The 25,290-nt window shown below is 39.3% G+C and overlaps 1 protein-coding gene across 1 annotated transcript in view; it reads right to left on the bottom strand.

The window, feature by feature from the left end:
- dysf (dysferlin, limb girdle muscular dystrophy 2B (autosomal recessive)) overlaps positions 1–20,695 on the bottom strand; it is a 285,908-nt gene extending 265,213 nt beyond the window's left edge. The window contains exon 1 of the mRNA XM_030162629.1: positions 20,502–20,695. Within this exon, the coding sequence (XP_030018489.1) occupies positions 20,502–20,589 (88 nt within the window). The 5' untranslated portion in view covers positions 20,590–20,695. The remainder of the gene's footprint in view (positions 1–20,501) is intronic.
- Positions 20,696–25,290: the final 4,595 nt, after the last annotated feature.

The raw sequence follows: 25,290 nt of genomic DNA, 5'->3' as shown, positions 1-25,290 counted from the left end.
CAAAGCATCAGGCTAGGTTTATCTGATTCTCTAATGCAGGGCTGTCAAACTCATTTTAGTTCAGTTCCACATTCAGCTAAATTTGATCTGAAGTGGGCCAGACCAGTGAAATAATACTAATATATAAATAATGTCAACACCAAACTTTTCTCTATGTTTAAGAGCGAAAAAAGTAAATGTACATTATGAAAAGGTTTACATCTCCAAACTATCCTTTCAAACAATGTGAATAACATGAACAAACTGAAAAAATAAGTGTAATTTTAACAATATTATGCTTCAGTTTATCATTTACACATGCACATTAAAACTTACAGATCACAGTAGATCTACAAACACACAAAACATTTAATAACAGACAGAATATTGTTAAAATTGTACTTTTTTCTCTTAAAACATTTCAGATTGTTCATATTTGTTCAGATTATTCACATTTTTTCACTAAATTATACTTTGTTTTAGTGTAAATACATGAAAATATTTACACTTACAAAGAGAAAAATTTGGAGTTGTCATTATTTTTATGTTATTAGGATAGTATTTTACCGATTTGACCCACTTGAGATTGAATTGGTCTGAATGTGGAACCTGAACTAAAAGGATTGTTAATATCTTAGTGTAATTTTTGCATTTAACAAATTCATCCCAAGGGCCAGACTGGACCCTTTGGCGGGCCGGATTTGGCCCCCGGATGCATGTTTGACACCTGTGCTCTAATGGCTCATTTTAGTTACATAGCATTGATTTTTTTTTTTTTTTTTTCTATAGGTTTTTTTTTTTTTTTTTGGGTGGGGGGGGGGGGGGGGGTTATGTTTTCTACTTATTCATGCTAAGAATTGGAACACCACAGCCTCATGGAGCCAATCACGTGCACTGTGAACACAAGCACACGACCGACAACACACACACAGGGAGAGAGTGCCACCTGCAGGCATACATCTGAGCAAAAACATTCAGACTGAGTAAATACCAGAGGAGGAATGATTGGCTTAAAATACATTTTTGATCAGTGACTCAGGAAATTTGCTTTAAAAATAACTGAAAAGTACTTTACATAGTAAAACTCAGCTCACATCAGGACACATTTGAAATAAACTTTTCCTGAACACAGAAAAAGAGCTTTTCCTGCTTAAACACACAGATCTGTGTTTGTTAAACTTTCCACACCCATATACAAACATGTTTCACTATTGTCAGATTGTTCACTGACAGGACAATATGAGACTATAAAGGAGAAGGAGAACCTACACAGATATAAAGGAGAAGCAAAGCCAGATGTAAACATTCAGGGCTAGGCACTCCAGGCCAAAGCACCACCCGATGTAATAATTCCATATAACCGTGCATAAAACCTTTGACATAAATGAAGATTTGTTTGTTTGTGTGTGTGTGTGTGTGTGTGTGTGTGTGTATACGTATACGTATATATACATATATATATATATATATATATATATATATATATATATATATATATATATATATATATATACACACATATATACACACACACACATATATATATATATATATATATATATAAACTACAAAACTGCCATATGCATTAAAATTAAACAATCAAATTTCTGCCTCAATTCATAATTCTGTTGTAAGTTAAATTAAACTATTCAGATTTCAGAGAAGTCACTCCTTATGCACAAAATTATATTCATTGCATCATCAGTTTGTTCAGAGCTGCAGCAGTGGGACTAAACCAGACTCACAGTTTGGTCAAACTGAAAGTATCACCATTAGAGACAGGACAGATTTATACAAGACATATGAATAACACTCACACATGTACCTCTGTTCTTGTAGAACTGAAATATATTAAAACACCAAATTTCCTGTGGACATCTCTAGTCATGGTCCACTTTCACCTCTCCTAAAATCAAAACGAAAACCCCACTTTTATGGATGCTATATACATTAAAAATTTTCCTCTCCACAGGCGCACATTATAGAGAAAAAGCTTAAAATAGCTTTGTATCCAAAAATAGCTGTCAAGTCATCACCAGAGACAGAGACAGACAGATACAGAGACAGACAGAAAGACAATTTCTTAAATACGTTTGGTGATGATTAATCACAGTATTTGGGCATTAAGCTATGATATGTCTTTTTTACATGAAACGTTTGAGGCTGTCCCACAGTAGTATTAGTCACCATTTCATATGGCGAGTCTGTGAAAATATGAATGAAAATATTAGCCAAGCGCATACACAGGCTTTTCCTGAGGCTACACAGACAAACAAGCCTGAAAAATATTGGCATAGCAGGTAAGAAATACATGCAATCAGCAGCAAAGGAGATCAGCGGTGAATTGGTGGTGACCGTCTTTCCTCTTGACTTATCGGATGATGACGTTCAACTTAAGTGGCTGTGAAAGCCAGGGGGTGGAGATGATTATATTAGAAAACACTGCTTTTTACGCCGTCAAAAGTGACACAGAGTGGCATAAAATACAGCGTTCTGAAGAACCAGAAGACAGCGCTTTTTACGCCGCTCTTGAAACACTACATTACGCCAAAAAAACAATTATCATACGGCATTTAGGTGGGTTGGACGCTGCTTTTTATGGCATTTTTAAGTCCAGACATGTTGTGGGAGTGGCAAATTGTGATAGAGTTGGCCTGCCGTACCATCGTACCATACCCACGCCATCACGGCATACCCGTGTCATGAAGCCACGGCCATACCTGTGGCCTGTCTCTGGCAGCGGTCACAGAGAGATTCCATTCCTACTGCATTTGAGACAGGAGGGACAACAAAAATAAATTGGCAGTCAATAGTAAAACGACATGTCGACTTAAAAACATTACTGTCAACTAATTTTCATAGTCTATTACGTCAACTAATCACAGCAGCACTAGATTCAGGGTTTGTGATAAAAACATCTGAGGTTTGAGCCCCAGATGCCCAGTCTACCTATGATATCTATATCATAATACTGGAAGGTCTTAGAGCATCTGTTTGTGTGTGTGTGTGTGTGTGTGTGTGTGTGTGTTTGTGTGTGTGTGTATGTGTGTCTGCACAGTTCTGAGAAATGTAGATATCTTTAAGTGGCCAATTTGGTTCATACAGTTCAGGAATAGTCCCATCTCCATATTAAATACCTCAGCAAGTTGATAGGACCAATATTTTGGGAGATATTAGTCATTTTGAATACAATAGCCTTACAATCACATTGCTATGCCCATGATGGTTGACGGGGAAGCGCAGTACCAAACTGCATGATGGGAACACATTTACTAACTTCAGTTCCTATTATCAGTATTATTATGGCCTGTGGTTACCAATGGGTCAACACGCTTGTGATGTTATTTTGCATGTAATGCACAGATAACATAACTGAGTGAACAGAACATTCATTTACAAAACTCCAAACCTGCTGTGCCCATTTTGTGGCTGCCAAAGGTGGAGAACATAGAGACTCCCACTATAACAGCATTCATATGGTTACATGCATTCATTTGTTTTCCATCAGTCTGCTTAATCCCTCTCGAAACTACCATCAGGCAAAGGTGAGATACACACTGGACATGTCAGGATGACAGTACAGGGCTGATATAGAAACACATAAAGACTTACAACTAGGGATGTAACAACATGAAAATTTCATATAATGGTTATTGAGACCAAAATGATCACAGTTATCATTATTATCGTGGTATTGTTGAAATTGTGCTCAAAATGTTCAAAAAGTACTGATACACGCACTGAAATAATTTAACCAAGTTGTATTTTGAAAAAAAAACAAAAAAAAACTTATAAAATAATTGGCACAATGCACTTGCTCTTAGCAGAAACATTCAAATATTAACCCTTAGTGGTCTGACCCTATTTTGTCCATTTTTCAGTCCTTTTGATTTTGCCTTTAAATACTATATAAACAAATGTTTACTATACCCATGTTTGGGATCTTTTTTTTTCAGCACAACTTCATTTATATTAACTGCCTATTTTTTTTTTCACGTTAAAGCTCTACCTACCGATGTGGCATTTCTCACAGCACTTAGTAAAAGTTTGAACATGAACAACCCGCCTCCCTCCAAAGCCCCGCCCACTTCCCTCTGCATGAGCTCTGAGGCTCCTCCTCCTCTCCCATCCTCTCACCTGATGCGCGCGGAGGAAGCAGAGGTGGAGGTCCGGTCCACTTCGGTGTGTCCGCGGACCCCTCCCTCAGTAATCAGATACATCATCCACCTGCCGCGGCCCTGCTTCAGCAGTAGACCCTGTATTTAAGGGTGTGGTCTGTGCAGTACTGGGTCAGTGTCTTCACTGCACCACGTAGATGAGGTGTCCAGGCCACGGGCGCATGCACTGTGAATGCGTGGCCTCCGTGAATTTTCCGTAGACATCTGAGGTTTCATAGTCCATACATTTATCCTCCTGCATCATCCTACATGTGTGACACCATGTACATGTACCTGTATGAGTCCCACAGTCATAAAAGCTGAGCTTTGTGCAGACCTGTTCAGTCCAGTACATCCGACTTCTGGACTCTTATCTCCATCCTTCATTCACCAGACTCGTGTTTGTTCCCCTTGGTTGTTGTTTCTGTTCATAAATCCGTTTTTTCCTTCCACATGTGCATCTGAGTTCTATCCATTCACATCCCAGACAATAGACTGTGGTCAGTGACAGGAGCAGCAGTGCGAGTGAAGCGTCAGATTCAGAGGGACACATATAATATACCAATACCTAGCACCAAAGTCATTTGAATCAAAATGAGGAAAGTTAGCCCTAATAGCCTCCTAACTCAAAATAAACCACAGTTTGTTCTATGAAATCAACAGACACACACGTTTCACACACATATATGTCAGTCTGTAGTAACCTGGAGCTAATGCTACAGCTAAGCTAATTCACAGAGCGAGCGCGAGCCTCAAGTTCAGTCAAGTTACTCACCAAGGGAAGAGAGAAACACACAACAGAAGGTCGACATTCAACAGTGGTCCTGACTCCTGTTTGGTCGAGTAATTTCTGTTCTGAAGTATAATTCAGTTAGAAAGTTGTTTTGTCGTTGTGCAGCGTAGAAAGGTAGGATGGGGGGGAAAATACCGCCTTTCTTGTCTCTGATTGGCTAGAAAGGCTCTCTGATTGGCTACTTGATCTGGCAGTTAACTCAAATGCAGGACAGGCTGTCAGCTGCTACTCAAGCTGCAAGGCCATAACAACAATAAGAATAAGAATATTCTGTAACTGGTTCCTGTTTAATTCTAATACACATTCATACAGTAGGAGGCAGTCAACTAACATTCACAGTCACTTCTCACATACAACTCCATCCCCTACCATCCTATGTTTCGCAAATTCGCCGGCGGGACTTGCCTTATCCTACACTAATGGCGGTCAAACACAAGACTCAGACAACAAGTATGTTTGTCATAGCCTTTCACAATAAAGTACCACACTGAATCAGACCTCTGAGATTAAATAAAAGTTACAACTGGGAAAAAAAAGAGTATGGTTTTCAATTAAATTAGATTAAGTTAGCAAAAACAAAATTAACAGAACACAATAATGACAGTAACACAATAATAGTAACTGTTGGTTCACCAATGGGTTACACCTACAGCGGACAGCCCTTGAGAAAAAACAGTTTGTCCCTTTGGAATGGCTTTGGAGACCCCACGTATCCTTGGACCCCATGCAGCTTTCCAAAGTGGAAGTGGGTTTGATGTTGGGATCATAGTTGAAGGAGTGTCAGTGCTTCAGGAACTCTGAGACGTTGGTAATGCCTGTGCCCTCCTTTTTGGCATCATCTTTGACTTGAACCTGAGCTGTCCATCGGACCTGAAGGACACTTTTGAGTTTATACAAAAGATTCTGATGGAACTTGATCCAAAGCACCTGTCAAACAAAATCCAGGTCCTCAAAAAGAAACAGCTGGAATAAACAGAACTCCTGATCAGCCTGGGTCCAGTTGGCTCTGGTGTGACCTGCAGGCTGCCTGTGTTGAGCTGTTCTTTGTGTGGTGGAATTCAACCACTGAATTAAGCTGTGGTTTTACCAGCTGTTTATTTGTTCTGGAACTTCTTTTCTGTTTAACTGTAAAAGTTAAGTTGTTTAAGGTTAAGACAAATGCTGAGCAGACATGTCCCTGCTGTGGTTGAAACTAATATGTCCAAGGTGGCAGATTTCTTTTGTTTGTCCTCCAGAGTGTATTAAAAACAGGTGCTTTAAGTACTACATTGTTTAGCAGGTTGCATTTGGAGCCACCATAGTAGTATATTTTTTTGTTCGTTAGATTGTTAAATGACTGTTGACAACACATTTTTGAATGTTTCTCAACTCAGAAGTTGAATTCGACAAAATTTTTCAGTGTTGAAGTTTTGGGATTTTTTTATTTAACATCGTTAGAAATTTTAAATTAGACAAACTAACCTCAGTTAATTAAAATGGACTTCATGGAATAATGTTACTTTTTCTTAATATCTTTGCATTGCTTTTATGCATTGGAAGTCATTTATTACTCTCAACCAGGACTGTAATGATACAGAAAAATTTTGTTTCAGTATGTTTTTGATACAAGGGTCTTCAGTTTGATACATTTTCAATACGTTTTTGGTATAGTGAAGGAGACCATTGGGGGGCGTATTGGGGGGTGCACTCCTTAACTGCCAAAAACCGAAAGTGAAACTTGACACCAGGGATGGGAATCAAGAACCGGTTCTTTTTGAGAACTATTCCAGTAGCTCGATTCCTTGGAATCCTTGGAATTCCCGAGAATTGAGCAGCAGCGCCGGAATGTACAGGGGACACCCTGCAGATGGGTTCTGCTAGCGGACACCCTGCTCATACTGTATGTGTTCCGCTTCAAGGTTTGTGTGGAAACTTAAGGCGAGTGTTTGTGTTTTTCACATAGGCTAGTCTACATATGTTCAGTACACCTCCATATTGTATCGAAGGCCCCGAACTGAAACGGTTCAGTACAAACAAATGTATCGTTACACCCCTACACTCAACCATATCACATTTGTGTAGTGTAGGCTAAATACATAAAAAAAATTAAGTAACCTTTTTAAGTTATTGTTAAGTTATTTAATGTACTCTTTTACAATATACTTTATTCTATTAAGTAAATTGTACAAAAAGTTGTTAATTATCATTTACTTAACAAAGTTTCATGGACCCATTTGACAAAGTGTTGTAAAGTAATTAGTTTTTTGAGTGTAGATCCTTAAAGACTTTACCTTGAGTAACATTTCAGTTTGTGACTTCTACCAAAGTCATTTTTGTTGTACCTGTACTTCTACTCAAGTGTGACTTTCCAGTACTTCATACAACACTGCTTCCAGGACCTTCTTGTTGCTAATAACTGCACCATCGAGCTCCCTGGTTGTGTCTTATGAGAGCGTATTCCATAGCTTTCTGTTTATATCTGTCTAAAGCTAACTTGCAGGAGCTAGGATGTGAATTCTGGAGCTCCAGTATTTTCTAAATCTACCGTCCACCTCAGCTGAAGGCAGAAAGCAGCAGATCCTCAGATGACATGTGCTCATATTACACGTATCCATGGTTTGCAGGAAACATAGTGTCAACCTTCTATTCCTGCTTCCTGATCTGTCTATTATTGTTTGTTTCAAATTAAAGGACATGTTCTGGTCTCCTATCTGTTTGGATTTATGTTATAAATAGGTGTGTGTGTGTGTGTGTGTGTGTGTGTGTGTGTGTGTGTGTGTGTGTGTGTGTGTGTATTCCAGTCAGATGCATAATTGTGTCTGTAAAATCCTTTTGGTCCATGTTCAGTGATGCATGACTCCGTTCCTGCAGTAAAACAGTCAGATCCATCATCTATAAATGGATCCTTTATCCTGATCATGTCTGTAACTAAGTCTGAACTCTGTTGGATTCATAAGGACATGACTGACTCAACTGGAAAGGAGTTCCATTAAAGACACTAATCTGATGAAACACCAAACCTGAGTAAATCAGACCTGTTTAGGTGATTAGTTGGATAGTCCGTTCACTTCTCCACGGAATGGATCAGTGTTCAACCTTCTCAGTTGTCCTTCAAATTGAACATGTGTCCCTCCTCGTAGATTCTACAGCTGATAGATTTGATGGATAAATCTAGTGTGTTGAACAGATTTACACCAGTAGAATCTCCAAGGTGGACCAGAATGTTCTGTTAGATTTGCAAAGTCCAACCTAAGGATTGGACTGGATTTTCCACCATGATATTCAAATGAGTTCAGGTCAAAGGTCATGTTTGGTCATTCTATGGAGCTGCAGACAGATTAAAGGCACTATTTCACTGTTATATGAATGAATGATATAGAAGTGGATCCAACTGCATCAGAGTTTTGATGGGATTTAGAGGAAATATTGGTGGTTGAAGGTGATGTCAAATGGAGCTGAGGTCAGCATGTGCAGGTTTAGAGAGTTGGACCAGATCAATACATGGGATCAAAAGATGGATCCAACTAGGAATCAAACAGACAACTGTGTATGAGGAAGTCTAGGACAGTGGGACAGGAAGGACACACTGCCTTTCAACAGCCAAGAAATCAGCTAAAGGGAAACCTGACTGAAAAGCACCAGTACATACATGCAGAGATCTTGTGACATTAGGTTCAGTGGGTTTCAAACGTGTCTGAGGACACAAGATAAGTGTGAAGAATACTGATTATCACACAGGTTTAGTCTCAGTCTCATCTGTGCCTCTGCTCTGTAAACAATTAGCTTTGCTCTTTATCCTGACCTACCCTATCAGTGCATCTCAGTGCTTGAGTAATACTCACCAGGATTGAGTTAAAGAGACATTTTCCATAAAATGCGGAAGTATAATGGTTCTCCTTCCTCTTAATTGACATGAATGATATCTGAATGAAAGACATTATGCTGCAGGTTCTGAGAGAAAAAGCAGTAGACGAAGCAGAGAAAGCACGTAGCAGCGTTTAGGATGAGTCAGTATCAGATCTGGTGGCGTCGGTGGGGTGCACTATGTAAGTCAGTTTTCAGCTGCACTATAAGCACATATCACCACCAGGATACACCAAAGCACATGCACCACTATGGTAAAACACTCATTTAAATTAAAATAAAAATACACAGTATGTGTTTTCAGTTGTGTATGTTTTAAATGTAAATTTCATGTGTACATTTTTGACTCTGTAGTGAAAGTCAGGCATGTCCCTGACAGGTGTCTTTTCCACTGACACAATGGACCAGGGGTGGAGGTAGTGTGGGTATATCGTAAACTGCAGTTACCCTGTGGGGTTAAATGACGCCATTGTTACCTCTGCTGCCAGGATTCAACCCCTCCTCTCCCACACTGTAGTCAATAGTGTTACCCACTGAGCTATCAAGCTACTAGTGCAGGTGCCAGTAGTATTACCCACTGAACTATCTGCTGATATATATTAAAATATACTGGACATACATCATTTTGTCTTGGTCATTTTAAAAGAAGCTCACAAGCCAAAACAGTGTGTTCACCCCTGATTTAGATGATGTACACAGGGATCTCAAACTCATTTTGTTTCAGGTTCCACATTCAGCCTGATTTGATCTGCAGGGGGTCGGACCAGTCAAATAATAGCATAATAACCTATAAATAATGACAACTCCATATTTTTGTCTTTGTTTTAGTGCAAAAAAACCCCATTAAATTATGAAAATACTTACTTTTATAAAGTATCCAAACAACAAGCATGTGAATAACATGAAAAAAATGAAATTTCTTAAGAAAAATAAGTGCAATTTTAACAATATCATGCCTCAACTTATCATTTCTACATGTGCATTATGGATCAAATTGTTAAAATTGTGCTTAATTTTCTTTAGACATTTCAAGTTGTTCATATTTGTTCAGGTTATTCACATTTTACTGTTACAGGATAGTTCGTAAATGTAAATATTTTCATAATTTGATTTTTTTTTGCACTAAAACAAAGACAAAAATTTGAAGTTGTCATTATTTATGGATATAGCTTAACATCAATTTTTTCACATCAAACAGAAGAAAATCTGAAGTCATTCTTTTTTGTCGGTTCTTCTGCTGTTATTATTTGACTGTAGATCAGATTGGTCTGGATGTGGAACTGCAACTAAAATGAGTTCCACAGCCTGGACTGTGGAAGTTTTACACTTTGTAAATTCATCCCACGGGTCGGATCGGAACCTTTGGGGGTGTGCATTTGGGCCCTGGCATGCATGTTTGAGATTGATGATCTACTGCATTTTGAGGAAGGTTTTGGTTCTTTTCTGGATGAGACGTTTACTCCTGTGGGCGGTCCTTAAAGCTCTCCTATCTGTTCTATTGGACGGGGGGTCTACTGCACACGCACCATTTATAATGAGTGTGTTATAGTAAAAGGAGAGCCTTGGGTGCAGAGTTCTGCGTCCCAAACAGGAAACACATCAGTTGACTGTTCGCTAAAAACTGAAAACATTTTTAAACTACACATGAATGCAGATTATAGACAGTACTCACTAGGGCTGGAAGAAAATATCAGTTCTGCAATATATCGCGATATTTCATTTCACGATACTGTATCAACATTAAAAAGTACTGTATCGATATTTTTAGGTGTTTATTCAAATGCAGATATTGTGGAGGTTCATTTTAGTTTTTTTGTTTGTCTTCTTTGTTTATATTTTATTTATTATTCTTTAACACTCTTGTATTAAATAATGTTCGTTCCTTTGTTGGGATTGAACTCCAATCCTGTTCTGATGTTAGTTGTGAACTAATAGAATCTGAACATTTGAACAGGATCTGAAACTGGAATGTCTGTAAAACAGAATTTCAGTTTGAACACAGGAACATTTGGTGATAGAACATTAGATCCTGTTGGGATCAAATAAAAATATGTTTAGTATTTGTGCAGATTTCTGCTGTAATTCAATTCTTCAAGGAAATAATCCTTTAAAAAAAAAAATTGCCTTTTTAACAGTATCATGATATATCGTGATATATTGTATCATGATCCTAGCATTGTGATTTGTTTTCTATCACCTGATTCTTGCCAACACACAGCCCTAGTACTCACAGGCTGTATAACACATATTTAAATATTCATGTTTTTGTATAATTATTTTGTGTGATTCCTATTGTCTTCTTCTTCATGTGAAGCAGGTGGGGCGGTGCTCTAGCACCCTCTATTGGAGAACTACCACTGATCGGATATCAGCCAATGAACAGAGACTGAAAGCCCCTGCAGTGAATGTTCAGCTGTTGGGTGATGACCAGGATGTAGCACAGATTCCAGCCCCAGGAGATATGACTACATACATCAGATATTTTTAAAACAAACGTTGACTAAATATAAATCTGCACAGTGGAAACACACATGATACATTTCATGGTTTTTGACAGTGTCACTAGACAGTGACAAAATCTGGTGACAGATAAGAATAATAAATGCTCACAGGACCGATGAATAAGGATGAGAATCCAGAATGACTTGTAGTTGAGAAATGGCTCTGAACTGTCTGATCTTTCACCTCACCCACTTCCTTTTATCAGCACATTTTTTGTGTGCAATGATATCAAACTCCTTCCTCCTTCCCCTAGCAGTGCAAGTTATAAAGTTTGTAAAATGATATGTTTCAAATAAACAGTTGATGTTTTGTTCTCTTGTGGCTTTTTGCAGCAGTTATACACAAGATCTCTTTGTGGTTCAAAATCCAAACAACAAAACCAAACAAGACATCGAAACTGGGGAGTTGAACATTAAAGCTGAACTGACACCAGGCTGTGCCACAGAGGTGGAAGGTTCACCTGGACAACTCTGGCATTCAGTCCAAACTTAACAAAACTTTTCACCTTTCATTCACTAATCACTAGTTGCTTTTCCATTGAAAAACCAGAAGTGCGTAAGGTCAGTTTTTCCATTAAATTTAATTTGCTTAATGAAAAAATGGCAATTTTGCCAAAGCTCGCATTTTTCCATGAAAAGTTTTTGTACTTGCAAGAGGTGTTTTTTTGGGCGTAGCAAAACTGGTATATCAAAACTGCAACGGAAAGACCTTTTTGCACAACTAGAGTCACGTAAACAAAAAAAAAAAAAAGGATGTTGATGGATGTTAGAACAAATGAAGAAGAGTTTTAAACCAAACATGTGTGGGTATGTGTGGACAAACCAGGAAGCCACACATTTTTTTTATTTTAGTAGGAGACAGAGGGACAACAAGCATTCTAGATTCAAAACGACAGAGAAATGCAAGCATTTTCCAGAACCTAGAGGGCGCTATGAGAGAAATATGAACATATCAGCAAAACAATGTGATATTTATGTTCGTTGCCTTGTTTATGGAATGACTTCTTGTGACATCTTGTGATCATAAATAAACAAATCATCGCATTTGTGATTAAATGGAAAAACTGACATAACACGCTTCAGTTTTTTCAACATTTAGTCAGTATTGGTAAAGTTTTGCACATGTGTCCAATGGAAAAGCAACTACTGAGACTACATCTAAGAACTTGTTGCCATGCAGTGTCTCCTGTTGTCTTTGACTGATGTGCAATAATGAAGATGCTACCTGATTAAAATATTTATCTAAATATATCTTTCAGTCACCAGTACTGTAAATGTGCCGGTGTTACCCAAATGGCTAATTTTTAACTGTTGTCCTAAGATGACAAAATGTTTAATTAAACAAACACAAAACAGTTAAAGTTAGCACAGTAGATAGAACATATTAAAATAGTAGTGCAAGGACACAGGCAGCAGGTGAAGGAAGACAATAAGGTGGCCGTGGCTCAGTTGGTAGAGTGGGTCGTCCAATGACCAAAGGGTATTACAACTTTATTCTCCTAGTGACAAGTGTTTTTATTTTCTTATGTGGACTTAATACACCGTCATAAATTTCACCCAAATACATTAAAGACATATATAAACAGGCTTAACATATTATTATATTACCAATAATGAACTCAAAAGATGAAAATCCTTCATTCTGTTCCAAACTGGTCTGCTCCAGGGTGTATTATTATTATTGTATGTGGCTCTGTCTCACAGGTTGGTGGCTGTGAAACTGGATTATCTGGCATAAAGGATTTGCTTCATTCCAGCTCAGACTGGAAGACTGTAAGCTCCAAGTACTGCTCTGTAAAAGAGGGTCTGTATGGACATGTACTTCAGGCACTGCTCTATATTTGACAGGGAAACTTTTGTGGAGCAGCACAGACCAAGTGTCATGAGTTCATGACACAGATTCATGCTTGGAAATTCAGTTTAACTCTATTTATACTTGATATAGCATAAGCACAAGTATTTGTAAGTACTGCTGAAGAGGAAAGATCTGGGATATTTATGCTACTTTATACTTAGAATTCTCTTTATCTCAGAATCAAAGATCGTACTTAGACGTTTACATTTGGATGGCAGTTTGAGTTAGCTCCAGATCGGTCTTGGAGACCGCTTTTTTAATGTCTTGGTCTCATCCTGGTCTCAGGTGCATTTTTACTTGGTGTTGTCTCGGTCTTGGACTGTGCAGTCTCTGGACTTTAAGATGAGACCGGTCCAGACCACCGCTGTTGACTTATTTGCTCACGCCACTGATTAGAGTGGAAAGGGATCTATTTCAAACCAACCGGTTACTGGTTGCGTGATTTGTTTCCCAGCAGCGGCTGCATACAGATGCACCGCACGAGTGACAACACTCCCCCCACACATGCGTGAGGGAGGGGGTGGGGGGAAACAGCTGCTGTTCAGTTGATGGATGCCGGATTTTTGACGCAGAAAAACAAACTAAGAAATGAGTTTTCCAGCATTGCGGTACTTTGAAAAAAGTGCAGAGACTGTTTGTCACTGTAACTGTTACTGTGAATTTATCTTAAAATAGAGAATTCTTACTTTGTTCACTCCTCTAATCGTTTTTCATTGTATGTACGGTCTTGGTCTTGTCTGGATCTTGACCTGCCTTGGTCTGGACTTAGTCTCGACCCTTAAAAGTCTTGGTTTTGTCTTGGTCTCGGAACCCTCTGGTCTCAGAAATGTCTTGGTCTCGGATGGTGCAGTCTTGACTACAACACTAGTTTTAACTGCTTTAGATGAAGCTTTAACAGGAAGATTATAAAACAGAAACTTTCAGAATGGAACACATTAAATAAGTTGTTTGCATTGGCTTCTGACTTCTTGGTGCATTTTCCCCTCAGAGTAGCATATCAATGCTTTTTCTTCAATATTTTAACTACATTTTGCTGCTAATAGTTGTACTCTTTAATAGACTTTGTATTTATTGTTATGGTTCCATCTTTGTATTAACTGGTGGTTCGCCTGCCCAGGGACTACAGATGCAAATTAGCTGTTAGCTAACCCTGGTACAACTGTAAAAGTGTGTGTTGTCCCTGTCAATAAATGAACGAACAAAGGAACGAATGAACGAACGAACAAATGAATGAACGACTTCTATAAAAGTAAGGTTTTGAGTGCAGAACATTTTCTTGTGGTGGACTATTTTTACATTGCTGTATTGGTTGATTTGCTAAAATACTGCATCTGAATACTTGTAGCATCAATGTGCAAGCAAAGCAACGACAAGATAGAGAAATAAAAAGAAAGAAGAGGAAAATGTCGTCGTTCTCCTCTTTTTCTCAGATAGATAGATAGATAGATAGATAGATAGATAGATAGATAGATAGATAGATAGATAGATAGATAGATAGATAGATAGATGTTTATTTGTCCTTCATAGAAAATGGTTTCCACATACGGTAAAGCCACAAGAATACAGAACATCCCTCACAAACATATGATATGACACAAACCTGACAAAACAGCAATTCCACAACCACACACCCACCACCATACACATATCCATCTAATACTTTACAGTCTGTCTAATGACTTATTCAGTTCTGTTATCACATTTGGAATGAAACTTTGGCTGAATTTAACTTTTCCAGTTTAAACACATGAATGGTGCATTACTTTTTCATGCCACTATGGTCGAGTTCATGACAGGTATGGAGGCTGCCATGGTTGTTCTGCACAGTTAGGAGATGGCTGACCCCACCCCCCCCACCCAAAAAAAAAAAAAAAAAAAAAATCTGGGATCACCGATCTGTCAGCCCTCCAATCCAACCCATTCTTAATTATAAAGCACATTTTGAAACATATCAGTTTTTAACCAAAGTGCTGTACATAGAAACAAATAGGTGGATCACACACATATATACTGAAAATACATACACACAAAAGACTGCAAATAAGACCATAAAAAACAAATATCTAATCACATGTATCACTATCAGTCAAAGATTAAAGATGAGTCTTAAGATGTACTTTACAAACAGGTAGACGGGGGTTAGCCTACTGCAGGGGTGTAACTCATTCCACAGTTTGTGGGTTTAATCAGTACATGAAATCCCCCCTATTGGACTGATGAGAAAATGAAAATTGTGTCAAAACTTGGTATAAGACATCAGAATCCATCATTGTTTGTCTGGGAAGGAAGTACAGGTATCACACAAACGTACTTCAGTAAAAGGAACAGTATTTTTCTCTGAAATGTAGTGAAGTATTAGTATCAAAGTGCAGAACACAGACTTGAACTGAACCTTCAGTGCAGTGTAAACACCTCGACTCCATTCCACACTCCTCTCCTGTTCCAGTCAGGTGCCATGGAAAGGCTCATTTCCTGTTCATCATTACATCCTGTTTCATCTCATCTGTTCTCCACACCCTTCTGTCTTCATCCACTTGTTCTCTTCTCTGTCCTTCTTGCACCATCTCTATACCCTCCTGACACCCAGCAATGCATTTATGTCCTCTGTAGTGGACAAGAGTTTCACAGCTTTACTTTAAAATAAAAAAATTACATAATGTCTACCGAAAAGGACATTATATTAAAAAAAATAAAGTATCTGAAAAAACTGTTGCATTATGCTGTTTCCAATTAAGGCAATTATTTAATGTAAAATGGCAAAAATGTGTACTTACTGGGTGTCAGGAGGATATTTCTTGTCCTTTCTCTCTCTCTGGCTCCGTTCACACTGCAGGTCTTAATGCACAATTTGGATTTTTTGGTGAAATCCGATTTTTTTGTGTGCTCGTTCATATTCCACATTAAAGAGTCCGGTTTCAACCAACTCGATATGAAAAGTGTCATGAGATAACTTTTGTTATGATTTGGCGCTATATAAATAAAATTTGATTGATTGATTGATTGATTGATTGACTGAAATGCGACTTCTATCAGTTTTGAGTCTGAACTGAATGGGTCCCTGAAGTGACCCACATGTAGCCTGTCCAGACATCCATGTTTCTTAACTCTTTCAGTGCCAGACAGTTAAGGGGCTAATAAGCCTTAAAAGTGCCACAGAATTTGGCCGTTTTTCAGTATTTCGCGTCGTTTTTATAATCGAAGTCTGAATCGTCATCAGAACTCATTTTCTAGCAGATGGGACTGTTTTGACAGATCGCTGTGTTTACGATATTACTACAAAATGGCCATCTAATTTGCATATGATTTCATTCATAAATTCGTTCATAAAATTTCCCAAGCAGAAAACGAAACGCGAGCTCTTCCTTGGTCAAAAACCGATCGGTAACATCCGACCGATTGCTACTTAGATTCAAAACGCACCGGACGCAGCCGATTCATTATTGATCGTAATTTGCAAGAAGATTTGAAAGAACGTCATCGAAATGTGAGAAAGAAATGGGGGTGGATGGTTTGTTTGTACACAAATATGGCGTGTTCTCCAAAGCCGATCTGATCGGCCTGTGGCACTTTAAAGGTTGTATTCGTAAAGCCGATTTAATCGGCCCATGGCACTGAAAGAGTTAATGAGAAATTTCATCTGGAAATGTGAGGCTTTAATGCAAATATGAAGGCGGGACAAACAGGCGCTGAGTAAACCAATCACAGATAAGACGGCCGTGACGCTTTTGTCAGAGAAACTTGAGAGCACAGGGTGTAATCTGTAATTCAAAACTTATTTTAGAATCAAACAACCAACAACAGGTGTAAAGAGACTGAAACTGACTTTGACTCGCGACAAAAAGAAGTTGTTGCGTATGACACATTGTGAAATACCCGCCCCCCCAGACTTGGGATTGGTTTGGTTTAGAATAGATTGTGCCTATTTCACAGTGATTGGCCCAAATCCAGACTGTTTTCTCAGTATTGAATACACTTAGAAAACCAGATGGATGGAAAAGCTAACCTGCATTCGCAGAAGAGGTCCTGACGGAATATATGACCACGCAGACATGCACTGTGTTTACAGAAGGAAATATGGTTTTTCTCTGCTCCTCCTCCTGGGACGCAGAATTGTGACGTTGGTCACATTTCAGTGACGTAAAGGTCGGATAAATGTGACCTGGCTGTTCAGACTGAAGTCGCATTGCAAAATATCAGATACGTATCGGATTTAGGACCACATATGAAAGTGGTCTGGGTCAGATTCAGGACCACATATAAAAGTGGTCTGGGTCAGATTTAGGACCACATATGAAAGTGGTCTGGGTCAGATTCAGGACCACATATAAAAGTGGTCTGGGTCAGATTTAGGACCACATATGAAAGTGGTCTGGGTCAGATTTAGGACCACATATGAAAGTGGTCTGGGTCAGATTCAGGACCACATATAAAAGTGGTCTGGGTCAGATTCAGGACCACATATGAAAGTGGTCTGGGTCAGATTTAGGACCACATATAAAAGTGGTCTGGGTCAGATTTAGGAGCACATATGAAAGTGGTCTGGGTCAGATTTAGGACCACATATGAAAGTGGTCTGGGTCAGATTTAGGAGCACATATGAAAGTGGTCTGGGTCAGATTCAGGACCACATATAAAAGTGGTCTGGGTCAGATTCAGGACCACATATGAAAGTGGTCTGGGTCAGATTTAGGAGCACATATGAAAGTGGTCTGGGTCAGATTTAGGACCACATATGAAAGTGGTCTGGGTCAGATTTAGGACCACATATAAAAGTGGTCTGGGTCAGATTTAGGACCACATATGAAAGTGGTCTGGGTCAGATTCAGGACCACATATAAAAGTGGTCTGGGTCAGATTTAGGACCACATATGAAAGTGGTCTGGGTCAGATTTAGGACCACATATGAAAGTGGTCTGGGTCAGATTCAGGACCACATATAAAAGTGGTCTGGGTCAGATTCAGGACCACATATGAAAGTGGTCTGGGTCAGATTTAGGACCACATATAAAAGTGGTCTGGGTCAGATTTAGGAGCACATATGAAAGTGGTCTGGGTCAGATTTAGGAGCACATATGAAAGTGGTCTGGGTCAGATTCAGGACCACATATAAAAGTGGTCTGGGTCAGATTCAGGACCACATATGAAAGTGGTCTGGGTCAGATTTAGGAGCACATATGAAAGTGGTCTGGGTCAGATTTAGGAGCACATATGAAAGTGGTCTGGGTCAGATTCAGGACCACATATAAAAGTGGTCTGGGTCAGATTCAGGACCACATATGAAAGTGGTCTGGGTCAGATTTAGGACCACGTATAAAAGTGGTCTGGGTCAGATTTGTGCTGCTCAAACTGTCTTTAAAGGTGAAGACACACCAGCCCTATTTTCGGCAGTCGGTTGTCGTCGGTCAGTCTGCTGAGGTCGGTGACATCAGTCTGTTTGGTGTGTTCCGTTCGATCGGCCGTCGTTAATGTTGTCTCCAGTCTTTTTGGCTGATTCAACATGTGTGATCGTCCGCTCCCTGTCGTTCAGACCAATCTGAGTGGTGGAGGGATAGGCCTGGACTAGTGAATGAGTGAAGGAGAAGTTTCCATGTGAATCCAGCTCTGTCACGCAGCGGCAACTGCTCGTCTTTCAGAGAGGGGAAGCTCATTGTTGGCTTACATCAAAAAAATTGATCTCATTGGTATCAAATGGCTTTGCCAAACTCAGGTCGACAACATTAGCATTGTCTGCCATCATGTGCACCTTGCTAGATAGTCAGTTCACTCCGACCTAGCCAACAGTATGATTGATTTAACTATCTACAAAACAATATTAAACTCAAACAAGAAATGATTAAATTATGGAACTGAAACAAGAAAAGGTTGAAATTATGTTAAATTGAAACAAGGAAGTCCAATGAGTGTGTTTTATTTACAGTGCAAGAAATGAACAGTTCATTTGGTTTCTGTGATTTCCCAGCAGAATGTGTGACGTATTAAACTGAACTGTGTCAGTGAAGGAGCAGATCTGAAAACAGCTGTCAATCAAACCAGATTCAGCCTTTGGACCGATTCTCCAATCAGCACGTGGAAGCTCAGCGTCCGGCCCGGCCGAGCTCCGCCCACAGTTCCATTCACCCCCAGAGACGCCGAGCGTCCGGGGGCGGGACAACATGGTGTCATTTATCCAATTAGTGTCCAGTTTAGAGTCAGTTTAAAGCAGTTCCACTCAGTCCCATTGAAGTGCATGGACGCTGAGCGTCTACGGACAAATGCACTGAGCAGAGATGGAATGAACAAACAGACACGGGAATGGAGGAGAAGTGAACAACATCCAGTCCACTGATCTGGGATCAAACTGATTCTGAACCAACTGGTCTGAGAGATGAACGTGTTCCAACACATTTGGAGTCAATGAAATGAAAACAACTGAACAGATTTGATCATGTAATTTTTGTAATTTTAGGGGAAGCTGAGCTTCCCTTGTAGTCTGTGAGAAATCACTTCTGCTCCCGAGGTACTGCACACTATGATTGTCTTCTAGAATAGTCCATTCACTGCTCAGATTGGATCTGAATGAGTGACAGTCAGTGTTGACTATGGACTTCATTCATTCGATCAAGTCAACACTGTTAGCATTGTTAGCATTGTTAGCACAGTGCGATTTCTCCTCAGTTTTCACTTGCGACATCTTTCTTCTTCCACCATTAGAAGCTCTAGAGCTGACAACACCAGGATCTGCTTGTTACGAATCGTCTGTTCAACAAGTACAAGAGCACCAGCCCCTCTGGACTACTGAACACCGACAACAATGACTGACGACACTGAGCTCTGGGTTTTGGTTTACAGGGATGTTCCGTCATTTTCCTTTTTTACGTCTTACGTAAGTGCAGAACGTACGCTCAAGTCAGTAGTTGATTTGGTGTATTCTTCACACTTTTTTGAGGATGTTGGGGAGATGGGAGCTGACTGATTAGTCAGACTACCTTTTTTGGCAATGATCGGCAGTTGGGCTGGTGCGTCTTCACGCTTGGATACAGGTCACACATGGGCAAAAAACTGGATTTGGGCCACATTCGGCTGCAGTGTGAACGTAGCCTCTGTGTGTGTGTGTGTGTGTGTGTGTGTGTGTGTGTGTGTGTGTGTGTCTAGTATTCGCTCTGCCCCACCCCGAACACACTGGAAGTAATGAAAGATGACTGAGCAAAGCTTTCCAATAATAACCTCAACTGCAAGAGAGAGGGACGGGCTGCTCCTGGTGTCTGGATCAATAACACACAAGTCCACAAGCATACGCACACTTTTCTTGTGATACATGAACTTCCTCCCAGTCTTAACCCACTAATGCATTAGTTCTGCATGACCCCTGAAATACGCACACACAGAATCGGTACCTTCGTAGGTGACGGTGCAGTAGGCGTCGCTGATGTCATCGTCTGGCGTTTGCAGACGCTCTGCGCACAGAATAAACACACGCAGCATGGCTCAGACACAAGCAGAGGTCTGATGGATCCAGTCCATAAATGGAAGTCTGCAGATCCAGAGAATATTAACGTTCCAAACACATGTCCATAGCAGAGAAAATGTGGGAGAGAGACAAAGAGAACGAACAGCCACTGAGAGAGCGAGTGGTAGAGCTGCAGCTGTCTCACTTGACCCTCTGCTCACTCTCTCTCTCTCTCACACACACACACACACACACACACACACACACACACATAGTAGACTGGCTGACTCATGCAACACACACACACACACACACACACACACACACACACACACTGTCCCTTCAATCACAACTGGCTTAAAGGGACAGCAATACACACTCATACAAACACACACAGTGGTCTTTATGTTCAGGTCACACACATTCCTGGACACAATCGACAATCCAAACTCTGCCAACGTAAACCAACACACGTGGGTACACACACACACACACACACACACACACACACACAGGGACAAAGGGTAAAAGTGTGTTGGGGACATTGTGCTTGTTGATGCAGATTTGTGTACAGATGGACCATGTGTCTCAGTTTTACCTCTGTACTCACACAAGCTGTTTTGAATGCATTAATGCTTTTATTTTATTTTTTTATTTTTTCTTTAATTACCTCCGCCAAGGAGGTTCTGTTTTTGTCAGCGTTGGTTTGTCTGTCTGTTTGTGTGCAAGATAACTCCAAAAGTTAAGGACGGATTTGGATGAAAATTTCAGGAAATGTTGATACTGGCACAAGGAACAAATGATTGAATTTTGGTGGTGATTGGGGTGGGGGGGTGGGGGGGGTGGGGGGCACTGATCTGCCTTGGTGGAGGTCTGCACTCTTCGAGTGCTTCCAGTTTTTATTTATTTATTTATTAAGCTTTTACTTTCAGGTGTGTCTGAGTTTCATGTCCCACCATATCATTCTACAGCTGTGTTCAAAACAATAGCAGTCCAACATGACTAACCAGATCAACCACTGTTTTTGGTATAAATCATATTATTACATGGCAAAGAATTTACCAGTAGGTGTAGTAGAGTCAGAGAAACCAACAGACCCAACATTCATGACATGCATGCTCCTGAGTCTGTGGAACTGAATAATTAAGTGAAAGGGGCGTGTTCAGAATAATAGCAGTGTGGAGTTCAAGCAGTGAGGTCATTCATTATGTGAAGAAACTGGTGTCATTCAGGTGGCCCTTATTTAAGGATGAAGCCAGCACATGCTGTACATGCAATTCTCTCTGAAAACCTGAGAACGATGGGCCGTGCCAGACAGTGTTCAGAAGAACAGCGCGCTTTAATTAAAACATTGATTGGAGAGGGGAAAACATATAAAGAAGTGCAGAAAATGATCAGCTGCTCAGCTACAATGATCTCCAGTGCTTTAAAATGGAAAGCCAAACCAGAGAGACGTGGAAGAAAACAGAAGACTGCCATTGGAATGGATCGAACAATAGCCAGAACGGCAACGACTCAGCCAGTGATCAGCTCCAGGCAGATCAGAGACGGTCTGAAGTGACCTGTGAGGACTGGGACAATTAGAAGACACTTGTGTGAGGCTAATCTATCGGCAAGAAGCCCCCGCAAAGTCCCACTGTTAAGAAAAAGACGTGCTGAAGAGGATACAATGAACAAAGAACATATCGACTGGCCTAAAGAGAAATGGAGAAACATTCTGTGGACTGATGAAAGTCAGGTTGTTCTCTTTGGGTCCAGGGGCTGCAGACAGTTTGTCAGACGAGCCCCAAACACTGAATTCCAGCCCCGGTCCACTCTGCAGACCGTGAAGCATGGTGGTGCAAGCATCAGGGTATGGGGCTGTTCCTCTTACTCTGGTGTGGGGCCTATTTATCACATACCAGGGATCATGGATCAGTTTGCTTCTATCAGAATACTTGAAGAGGTCCTGCTGCCTTATGCTGAAGAGGAAATGCCCTTGGAATGGATGTTTCAACAAGACAACGACCCCAAACACACCACACTATCTATCTATCTATCTATCTATCTATCTATCTATCTATCTATCTATCTATCTATCTATCTATCTATCTATCTATCTATCTATCTATCTATCTATCTATCTATCTATCTATCTATCTATCTATCTATCTATCTATCTATCAATCTATCCATCCATCCATCCATCCATCCATCCATCCATTTTATTACCTCCGCCAAGGAGGTTATGTTTTTGCTGGCGTTGGTTTGTCTGTCTGTCCGGCTGTCTGTCTGTCTGTCTGTCCGTGTGCAACATAACTCAAAAAGTTATGGATGGATTTGGATAAATTTTCAGAAAATGTTGATACTGGCACAAGGAACAAATGATTAAATTTTGGTGGTGACTGCGGGGGGCACTGATCTGCCTTGGCAGTGGTCTGCGCTCTCCGAGTGCTTTTCTAGTTTATTTATTTATTTATTTGCACATCATAAAACAGCAAGAGACAATTTAACCCTTTCATGCACAAATTATGAGAACCTTAATCAAAATTTTTTCCTGAGTGTTTTTATTTCTCTTTAGGCATGAAAAAAAAAACAATGCCATTGAAAATTTTCTTCTGAAAAATAAATTTAAAAAAATAAATAAAATTAAAAAAAAATACATATAAATAAAAAAAAAAAAACATAAAAAAAAAATAATAATAATGAAAAAAAAAAATCTTATGAACCTATTTTTCATGAAGTTGCAAAAATGTCCACTCAGCTGGACACCACACGTTTAATTTTTGATGCACAGAAACATGTATTTACTGATAAATTGTGTGAAAACTATGGGGAGGGCTTGTGATTCTGGGGGTTTATGGTCAGCAGAGATCTACATAATGTTACCGATTCATGTCAGAAAAAAAAAATAATAATAATACATGAATATACAGGAGAACAGCTGTAGAATAGCTATCCACTGTAGTGACCAGTGTGCATGAAAGGGTTAAAAACAACAACATTCAAACAAGTAACATCATCGTGCAGGAGAGGTTCGAAGCCAAAAAAGGCTAATATGAATACCTCCACCGGAAATGAACAATACACAGAAAAAAAAGAAAAAAGAATCAAAAATACAATATAACTGAATTAATAAACTAAAGTAAAAACAATAAAAATGCAAGTCACATTACAAGTTATCAAATACAAATCAAATGACATACAGCCGTACATTTTTTCATGTATTCCAGTCCTTTTCAGATGCTTTTTAAACAATGAAAACGAAGATGTTGATTGAAGTTCAGGTCGTAGATTATTCCACAGATTTGGTCCGCAATATTTTACAGAATACTGACAGAAGTTCAACAGTACGGAAGATCAAATTTGACTGAATATCGTGTAGAAAAATAGTGAATAACAGAAGACAACATAAAGAAATTCTGAAAAACTTTGGGAAGAATATGAGTTAAGTGACCATATTTGTACGTGAAGACACAGGTCTGGTAAACGTTAATATCAAAAACTGAAAGAAGTTTGAATTTTTCCATCTCTCTCTCTTTCTCTTTCTCTGTCTGAAAAAGAAACTAAAACAACTCAAACTTGATTTGGAAAATGGTCAAACACTGTCCATATGGTTCCATCTTTGATGCACATGTGTATGTTTGATGTCGACATGTTAATATTTGAATGTTTCTGCAACAGAAATACAACGTGGTTAAATTATTTCAGTGTATGTATTAGTACTTTTTGAACATTTTAAGCACAATTTCAACAATACCGTGATGATAATGATAACGGTGATAATTTCAGTCACAATAACCGTGATATGAAATTGTCATATCGTTACATCCTTATTCCATTTATGTTGTCCAACAAAGTGCAACAGTAGACGTCAGAGTTCATACAGTGCACCTGAATGCATCATTAATTCCCTTTCCTGTCTGTGTGTGTCAGTCTCAAAACTTTACCCATATTTACTAAATGTTGAAAAAGCAGAAGTGAAGTGTGTAATGTTGGTTTGTCCATTCCATCCCAAATGTGCTGGTGAGTTTCTTTCTTCTGGTAGATGTCAGTGTCAGTCCTTCCATGAACATGAACATAAATCTGTGTTGTTTTGAATCTAGAATGCCGGTTCCTCCTCTATCTCCTACTAAATTCTAAACTGATGTGATTTCCTGGTGTGTCCACACATACACACACGTTTGGGTTCAACTCTTCTTCTTCTCTTGTTCTAACATCCATCAACAGCTGTTTGTTTTACTGTTTCATGTGACTCTAGTTGTGCTAAAAAGTCTTTCCATTACAGTTTTGTACGATATACCAATTTCACTACGCCGAAAAAAAACACCTCCTGCAAGTGCAAAAACTTTCCATCAAAAAACGAGAGTTTTGGCAAAATTGTCGTTTTCCATTTGGCAAATTTTTATGTGCAAGTTATATTTGTGCAATTTGAGGGTCAATGGAAAAGTGACTTCTGCCATAGAAATACCAAGGATAGAAGACAAGGTTATTATCGTTAACGAAAACTAACGAAATGAGGAAAACTAGAATTGAAAAAACATTTTCGTTAAATGAAACAAATAAAAACTGTAATTAAACGAAAAAAAACAATAACTAACTGAAACTGCATTGTGAGTTTACAAAAGTAACTAAAACGGATAAAAATTATGGATAAAATTCCCTTTGTTTTCGTCTTTGTCAATGTCGGATTGATACGAAAGGGATTTATTTCATTCTATCAGTTTTCTGTGCTGTCACCATACGACACTTTTTGG

Source organism: Sphaeramia orbicularis, chromosome 18 (genome assembly GCF_902148855.1).
Source record: "Sphaeramia orbicularis chromosome 18, fSphaOr1.1, whole genome shotgun sequence".
NCBI classification, from domain to species: domain Eukaryota; kingdom Metazoa; phylum Chordata; class Actinopteri; order Kurtiformes; family Apogonidae; genus Sphaeramia; species Sphaeramia orbicularis.
The sequence above is the reverse complement of the archived record's forward strand: the minus strand, read 5'-3'. Positions and strand labels throughout refer to the sequence as shown.